The sequence below is a fragment of the Trachymyrmex cornetzi genome, unplaced genomic scaffold (genome assembly GCF_001594075.2).
Source record: "Trachymyrmex cornetzi isolate Tcor2-1 unplaced genomic scaffold, Tcor1.1 scaffold88, whole genome shotgun sequence".
Classification (NCBI taxonomy): Eukaryota; Metazoa; Arthropoda; class Insecta; order Hymenoptera; family Formicidae; genus Trachymyrmex; species Trachymyrmex cornetzi.
In genome coordinates this window covers 197,985-206,904 of record NW_017300223.1, presented here as the reverse complement: position 1 = coordinate 206,904, position 8,920 = coordinate 197,985, and the positions used below count along the sequence as shown (strand labels likewise).

General features: G+C 32.2%; 2 protein-coding genes across 4 annotated transcripts in view; both read right to left on the bottom strand.

Moving 5' to 3' along the window:
* The window catches only part of LOC108769262 (membralin), an 85,589-nt gene that overhangs the window by 70,464 nt on the left and 6,205 nt on the right, over positions 1 to 8,920 (bottom strand). For all 3 annotated transcript variants that reach the window (XM_018520142.1, XM_018520141.1, XM_018520143.1), the window contains exon 8: positions 6,504 to 6,561. In XM_018520142.1, the coding sequence (XP_018375644.1) occupies positions 6,504 to 6,561 (58 nt within the window). The remainder of the gene's footprint in view (positions 1 to 6,503; positions 6,562 to 8,920) is intronic.
* LOC108769264 (cytochrome P450 9e2) lies at positions 2,004 to 4,042 on the bottom strand. The gene has a single exon (XM_018520144.1). It carries the CDS (start codon positions 3,971 to 3,973, stop codon positions 2,423 to 2,425), a length of 1,551 nt encoding a protein of 516 aa, XP_018375646.1. The 5' UTR covers positions 3,974 to 4,042; the 3' UTR covers positions 2,004 to 2,422.

The window sequence follows — 8,920 nt, the reverse complement described above, 5'->3', positions numbered from 1 at the left end:
CACAGGTTTCAAACTGTGGCAGTCACAATCGTTGTCTTCTCTTGCGTATTCAGAACTACCACGTCCACGTCGTTGTTCCTGGGTAGCGCTAAGAGTAGTTCATCAATGACTTTGATGGTCCATAACTCGGACCCCAGTGGGTGGATTGTGGACCACAACCAGTGTTTCGTAAAGGGCTTGAAACCAGCTTTCTCATCCCATGGTGAAAAACTAGGGGTTCCATTTAAAAAAACCATCGTGACCCCTGAATGACCTTCAAAATGACCTTCCAAGGATTTTTCAAGGTCAGTACCATACTTCCCCCGTGTAACCCTAAACTTTTCATACGAAACATTTTTCTCTATCCCTACTAGTTTTCGAGATATTTGACTGGATCACTTCAGATGGGCCACCCTGTATAATACAGAATAATTAAAGCATTAAATGTTTTATATAAGTAAATCTTTCTCAACATAGGTTCATGTATATGTGGATAAGTTAATAAGTAATCTTAACACTTGCCACTTTAATTTTTGAAGGCAAAATTAATTGTACAGTCGAAGCAATTTAATCAGAAAATATAAACAAAAGAAAAACAAGAAAAGCAAAAAATCTAAGAATCGCTATTAACAAAAATAAACTAGCAAAAATATCGTAAGCATGAATAAAAAATGGAAAATAAGCGAAACTTGATCGTAACACAAATTGTCTGATATGGAACACCCAAAACTCGTAAATGGATGGAGAAGGCATGCTGCTCTTCATGCTGTTTTTCTATGTAAATTTGTATTTCAAACGATTAACCTGCGAAAATAACTTTCCTCGATGCCTCTGTTTAAACTTTCAAGTTTCCCCTTCCTTTTTAAGCTAATTCCGAAACTGGCCATAAAAAATCATCAAGCACGCGCTATTTTATCAAACTTACCGAAAACAGTAATTAAATTGAAATAAAAACTTTTTGATTCGCCAATAACTAAGTCTTTTCAAAAATCACTTACTTAATAACTATTGTTTCGAAGAATCATATATATAGTATTATAAAAAATATAACTAATCGATTACTTTTAAATGTAATTTAAGTCGAAGTTGCAAGTTTTTAACCATCTGTAATCACATTGGAAAATCACTTATAGAAAATAAAAAGATACGAGTGTTGAATATTGTCTCAAATATTATTTAAGTTACAAAACAGTACTAACTATAAATATTAAAGTAACTATTAATATTAAAAACGCTTAAAATTTGTTCTAAATTAATTTTCGTACAGTAATATTTTCAACAAAAAAAAAAACATAAAAAATCAGTAAGATCCGCATCAATGCTAATTAATGAAAAATAAGAGTAAAGAGGAAAATAAAGTATACAACGTATTATATATTTTTTAAAGGATAAATTACATTTATATATTTGACTTTCAAGATCAAGAACATTGTAGTGACAAGTAATTTCAGTTTATCTGATTTTTATTATCTTATCACTCTTTCAGATAACAATATAACAAAATAGCATTATATTTCTATAGTTCCATTAAAGAAAAACTCCTCATCCCCAATCAACATTAAAGAAGTAACGTAATCAATAACAAATGCTTATTGCAAATATTTGTGCAGGTAACTATCTGCGCAGTTTGTACTGACTAGATATGATGGACTGTTTCCTTAAATTTTTTTATCTTCAATATCTAATCTCAGAAAATGCATCATATCTGATTAGTAATCTCTGAAATGTATCAAACACGTAAAAAGTGTCAAAAGTTTTATTTAAACATACTATAAAGGACTTATTTTTATTTATATAACTGATATAACAATAATTATTTTCGATTTTATTAGAACTTTCGAAATCCTATTGATTAAAAAAATATTATAAATGTATTATGAAAAAATATTACAAATGCATATATGGTATGCAATAATATAGCACATTACATAAGCATATTGTACAGTGTGTTGCACCAGACATTAATGATATTGTATGTTATACTTATTTCATAAAATGTAACATTGAATTAAATTTACAACAAATTGCAAGATTCATAATACAGAAACAATAAGAAAAGCAATTATCTCAAAAATAAAAAACGCGAAAAACGTTCGCGTGATAAAGATATTCGCTCTTGTATAAAAAATTAATAATATTTCGTCTTTGTCATCTCTACTGGTGTATTTAGAACGACAAGTAGAAGTTACATAAGTCATTAAAAACGACTAACACAATCGAGTAAACTCGAGATCTTATGCAAGTCACAGTGTTTATCGTATTTAAGTTTTGCCTTATTAACAAAAACTTGAATCTTGCATGAAAACGTAACAATATATTACAAATAAATCTTATTGTATACTTTAATAATTTGCTAAAGTGCATTCACGCGTTAAATATCTTGAAACTTGAAAGTGCAGTAATACTTTTCCATACATAAATCATAGAATAACGTGCAAGATTTTCACATTTCTCTCTTCTCCAAACCAATCCAGAATCCACCAACAGGTTGCAACGTAAATTCTCTTTTATCGAATACGATTGGTTCAACGGTTTTTTCCGTAGTCTTCAGAGTAAATTTTAGTAAAAGATGAGCTATCAGAATCTTAGTTTCCATTAAAGCAAATCGATTACCAATACACTTTCTAGGTCCATGACCGAATGGTAGATAAGTATACGGCAAAATTTTATCTTTGTTCTCATCGCTGAATCTTTCGGGATCGAATTTATCTGGGTTCGGGAAGTATTCTGGATCGTGATGTAAAGCATAAACGGGAAACATCAATACACTGTTAGGTTCAACAATTACATTCTTGCAGCCTGGTTGCGACGGAGGCAGTTCGTATCTCTTAACACAAAGTCTATCGATGAAGATGACTGGTGGATACTTTCTGAGAGTTTCGGAAATTATCAAATCCATGTAAGACATTTTCGACAGCGATTCGTAAGAAATCTCATCGCTTCCTTCGGTAAGATGTTGTTGCACCTCTTTGCGCAAACGATCCTGAATATCTTGATTAACCGCCAGTTCGTGAGCAACAAAACACATCAGTGTCGAAGATGTGTCGAAACCAGCAAGGAAAAAAATGAAAGCTTGCGAAACGATGTCATCCAATGTCATTTTGTGTACACTGGTACCTTCCTTGTTTTGAGCCTGCATTAGTAAATGAATCATATCCGGTCTGACGATATCTTGTTCTTTCCGCGTTCTAATGGTTTCTTCCACGATCTTCTTGAAAAACTTGGACGTATCCGATGAAAAAACGGTTAAACCAATTGATTTACAGAATGATGGACATATACGTATAAACATGAACTTGACTATTGCTAGCAATCCAGCAAAAAATTTAGTAGCTTCCACTCCTCTCGTGTAAAATTCGTTGTTTTGATCCTTCATAGAATTCACGCTTATGCCAAAGGCTGCCGTAGCAATTACATCATTAGTGTACCGTCTGAATGCCCCCTTCATCTCAATCGCATGACAGATTTCGGGATGGTCAACCAAATAATAAACAAAGTCATGAGAGCATTTCGATATCAAATCAAACATGAACTTCATCTTGCTAGCAGTGAAAGAGGGGCTTAATGTATTCCTCATTTCTTTCCAACGATCTCCGCGCAAAGAGAAGATGTTCTTGCCAAACAGCGGTTCTACGCTTTCGTCAACAAAACTGCGATGATCCGGAAAATGTTCAAAATCTCTCACCATGACATCTCTAATCAACTCAGGATCGCGCAATAACACGCTAGGTGTAGCAAAATCCATTATCCCAACATATTTAGCGTTCGGGAAGTGATTGTACAGATATTTGCAATAATCGGGAAAAGTGATGCGACGCAGAAACAATTTCCAACCCATTATACCAGTCGATAGCGAATCTGGCAGGTAAGGTACGCCCTTATTCCTCCAGTAAAAATATATATGACGCAGCACAGCGACAACTTTCAAGATGCCAATGATAATCAAAGTAGTCAATAATAGCACAAAGGGTGACGAAAACAACGACAAATCCATCGTGATGTGAGAGTATAACAAACGAGATGTTTCGTCGGATGCGGCGTAGAACGTTATAAATACACATATATTGCGCGGATCTTATAATGAATGAAACGAAGATGGGAGGGAGAAACGCCTCTTAGTATTATCGCAATAATATGGGTTACATCACTAACTGCACAAGCCTATATCACGTCCATTTCTACCAGAGTAAATTAACTTTAATCTTGATTGAACTTATGTTTTATCTTTTTCTAGTTCTAAGAATTAGAAAAAGATAAAAAGTAAATTAAACTCTAACTATTAAAGTTAATCTACGTTGGTAAAAATGGACATTAATCAATTAAAATGTGTATGCGATATTTTTCGATATACCATGTATGACTAAAAAAAAGTCAACCATCAATAATTTAATTTTAAAAAATTTATTTCACGTTTAAATAAAAATTGGGCATTTTCGATAGAAAAATAGTTCCTAATGATTAATCGTCACTAGATTCATTATACGTGGTCTTGGTTATTAACAAATAGAAATAACTAATGCAGAGATTAAAAAAATGAAATTGTGCAAAATGGAAGTTTCATTCTTTTATAGAAGCTACACGGTTTTCACGATTTATCTCTGTGTCCAGTAGAGTAAGCTACCTCGATACTCAGTATCAGATTGCCCCTCGCCTTGACGAAGTGAACTGCAATGTTTACGAAACGTTGGCATTTTAATAATGGATTTAGACACGCAGATAATCCGCGAAACGTGTAGTTTCGGTACAGAAAGTACCTGTAGAAACTCAAAAGTTTCGTTCTCTACATCGTCAATTGTATCAGAAAAAAGAAGTGTACGAGAAAGCCATAAAATTCTTTCTATAATTTTTACAGAAGAGATTTGATCGTAGTTTGCTTAAACAACATACACATACATGCAAAATACTTGTATATAAGTATTGGTTAAACTTTATAATATCTTATTAAACCAATGTATTCATAATAACATCAATTTCGGGTTTAGAATTGTGTCAATTTTAAGTAGCTAATTCCATTACAAAATAAAAAACGTTGTTTAATTAGCTGAAAAAAATAAACTCACAAAATATGCTAACTAAACAAATTACCGATAGAACTTTAATCTTTATCTGCACATTATTCATGAACATGGGCATATCCAGAATTCTTTTCAGGAAGATTTTTATCAATTTTATTATTATATATAAACAGTAATGTTTGCGTTAATTAAATTTAATGTTTTAAATTTTAAAGCTCTTTCAAAACTTAAAATATTTTTTCTTCTCCTGATTTTAAATGGGAAAAATATTATTTTATAAAGAATTTTTTTGGAAAGAGTAAAGGGGGGGGGGCATTAGGAGTCAGGCGAAGAAGACGTCGCGCAAATAATACACTTATAAAGAGTAAAACTTCTTTATTCACTAAACGCGATTATTAGTGAATAAAGAAGTTTTACTCTTTATAAGTGTATTATTTGCGCGATGTCTTCTGCGCCTGACTCCTAGTGCCCTTACTCTTTCCAATTCTTTGATTTGTAAGGAGTCTTGAATAGTTTGATTAGATATTTTATAAATTATAACTTTTATTTTTTTAAACAATAGAAATTATATAGGTTCTAATGAAGTAAATCAAATAAAAATAAAAGCCTTTGAAAGCCAAAGTTAGATGTTGTTGCGACATAATTTATTGTGTATAACAATTAATTAAACGTTTCGACCCATGGTTAGAGTCTTCTTCAGCAATTACATTAACACCATAAGTGAATATATATATAAGAAATTGATTAGACAATTTTTTTTTCCTAAAGGAAATATAGGCAAAGTACAGTTATATATTAAAAACGAAATGTGTAATTCTTTAATATTGTGCTACTGTTATTATTATATATTACGTACTAAATATTCATAATTATTTTCCTAACTAAAAATCCTTTTTTTTAGCTTAGAAAAGAATATAGAAAAAGGCCTCCTATAAGAAAAATATTACTATTATTAAAAATGTGACGTTAAGTTTAAGTTAAGTACAAATAAAGGGGGGAATGATACATAAATGAGATAAAGAAAATCGTTCGATACAATTTATAAAATTAAAAAACTATGCGACAATTTTTTTCCCAAAGCAATTCAACATATTTTTACAATAATATCTCGATGAATTGACATAAACGAATGATGAAGAGACATGCTATTTAGACGATTTTCTGCCATTATATTGCGGAAATAATTTTTTTAATTGCTTTTCAGAGGAGATTTCGGAAGGATTAAACTCCCTAAACCCCTTCAGGACATGCCCGTGCTCATAAAGTATAATAAATGTGTAATAAATAATGTGCTGATTAAACGAATAATTAATAGAACTTCGATCTTTATCTGAATATTATTTATGAATTACAACGCCACTCCCAAATACATTAATCAAATTATCAAATAAAAATAATCAATTTGTTTTGTTTGTGTCTTGTATTATTTCTTTCTCTTTCACGGTAAAAATAACTATAAAAATATTTCACTTTATTAAATATTAAAATGTCTAAAATTGTATCACTCACCGATAAAGACAAAGATCTGATGATGCGAGTAGCGCAATAACATCGAGATTGACACCGTCTGAAACAATAAAGAGCAAAAAGTTTGTATCAAATATTTTCGAAAATGTAATTACGCAATTAGCACAGACTCGATCAACATTGTTTAAAAATGTCGATTAGCATTATGAATTACGGATATTCTGAAATTTTGCCCGAGTAACTTTGACAAAGTTACGGCATCACGTAAATTGCAAACTGGTCGCTCGTAGTCGGTTAGCGGGTTGAGCGAATGTTGAAATTGAATTGCGATCGGTTCAGATTGAACTAGCACCTGATACCCTCGAAGATAATCCGTTATTTGCAACAGGCAGCCTTAGTAACGGGGTCGTTCGATTCCACCTTGTACGAATGCGCAGGTGTTATTAAAAAAAAAAAAAGAAAAAAAGAATGAAAGAAAAAGGGAGCTAATAGAGAATCTGTTTCTAATTACTATTTCCAAAAGAATCATACTGACGTGAAAGCAATTATTTTCCCATTCAGACAAAATATTTTGTTGTTAATGTTATACCCATAGCATTTACATACATGTAAATGTACTACACGTATGTAAATGCATACAAAGAGAATTTGTTTTTATGCCAATCAAACTTTTAAAATAAAAATGTAATTTGGAATACGTATAATTATATCTTTCTGTTATATTCGATTTGATGTAAATTAGATATTCTTCGTATATCTTTCTACAAGTGTCTCTCTTTTCTCGTTAAATCTCTCTCGATTCTTCTAAATTTATCAAAACCTCTTCCGTTTTTTGTTTTATGTCGCAACTAATAGACATCTCTTATGGCAAATCTGACTATTCGATGGTATCTATCACAGTACCAGCCAATCGAATTCGATATAAGAGATGTGAACCCCGGAGGGTGAAGCGTGAATGCGAGCGACAAACGCGCAAACACAAAGGCAAACAAGGAGAAAGATAAAGGAAGTGGGAATAGTATTTCATACTGTATCACATTGTAACGGAGCGCTGGACGTCGCGTGCACATGACAGAGGAGATACACGATGATACATGCACGACGACAGTCGTGTGCACGTGACTCGACGGCGAGCCAGCGGGGGTGGCTCAGGGTGAACCCTCCAGGCAGCCGGGACTCGAATTCACGTGTCGCGGCACGAGCGCTCAACCCTTTAACCGATATCGACGCTGTATTCGCTCCACATTGCAAAGCGAACCACATTGTTCGATCTAAAGAACAAAATATCTCACCGCTGAGCGGCAATTCGAGTCACGAGTTGTACTGCGGAGACGAACACGCGAATCCTATCATCCTCCGTCCGATGTCAGTGAGAATGTCACTCTCGCAATGACTTTTCGCAAGACATTCAATTCTCACAATTAATTAATATGATACAAAAAGAAACGATAAAACCTACAAGAATATTTTATAAATGTCACTCTGGAATCTATGTTTAGTAAGCAAAGAAAAAAAGAAAATAAAGAAAACAAAAATTTGCGATTGATAAAAATCGTAAAAAGTAATGATTTTAATTATAATTGTTATTATACACGCGCGAAATACACACATTACTATTAAAAGCATCGTATCATCATTAAGAGTTTCACCGGTGATCTCGACCATGGTATGCCGCAATCTATTCCACCACAATTTGATACAAAATTACCGACATGGGGCTACTACGATGAATACGATGCCTCTAATAACCTTGATTTATACTCGACGGTTCAGCTCCAAAGGGATTGCGCGTGGATGAGGACACTGGGGATAGGAAAGCTATGCACAGACATGTTACTTTAGTGGATGGTTAGCTTGGATTGATTGCCATATCATTTTACACGTGTTAGGCTATCGTATAGGTGAATGTAAAATCGTTTCTCTGATGACGAGGAATTTATTATCGCCAAAAAAAGGATATGAACAAACTCGCAATCTTGCAATTCGATGGTACAATAGTTTTATCTTTTCGTATTTTATACTGTATACTTTGATATATATATATATATATATATATATATGCATATATAGTCATTAATTTTATACAAAGAGAATTTATTGTATTTTTTATATTAAATTAAAAAACTTAGATTTATACTAACACACAAACATAAATGGTAAATAGAACAACTTTTATTTGTAAATTAATAACTTTGTAGCTTATGCATGTGTATACATATATTTGTACGTATGTATATGTATGTATATATATATGTATATACACATATGTATATATACATAATGTAGCCCATCTAATGATAAATTGAACTAGAAAAAAATATATGAGAAAAATTAGGATTCCAAATTCTAAATAATCATTTACTGTAGATAGGACAATTTCTTGCATTTTGTCCAAATATAATCTTATGTAAATATGTATAAATTCAGGGAATGGAAGTAACTCGTTACTTGTAACGAAG

Excerpts from the sequence above, each read along its gene's own strand:
- LOC108769264 (XM_018520144.1), bottom strand. The coding sequence starts at position 3,973 with ATGGATTTGTCGTTGTTTTCGTCACCCTTTGTGCTATTATTGACTACT.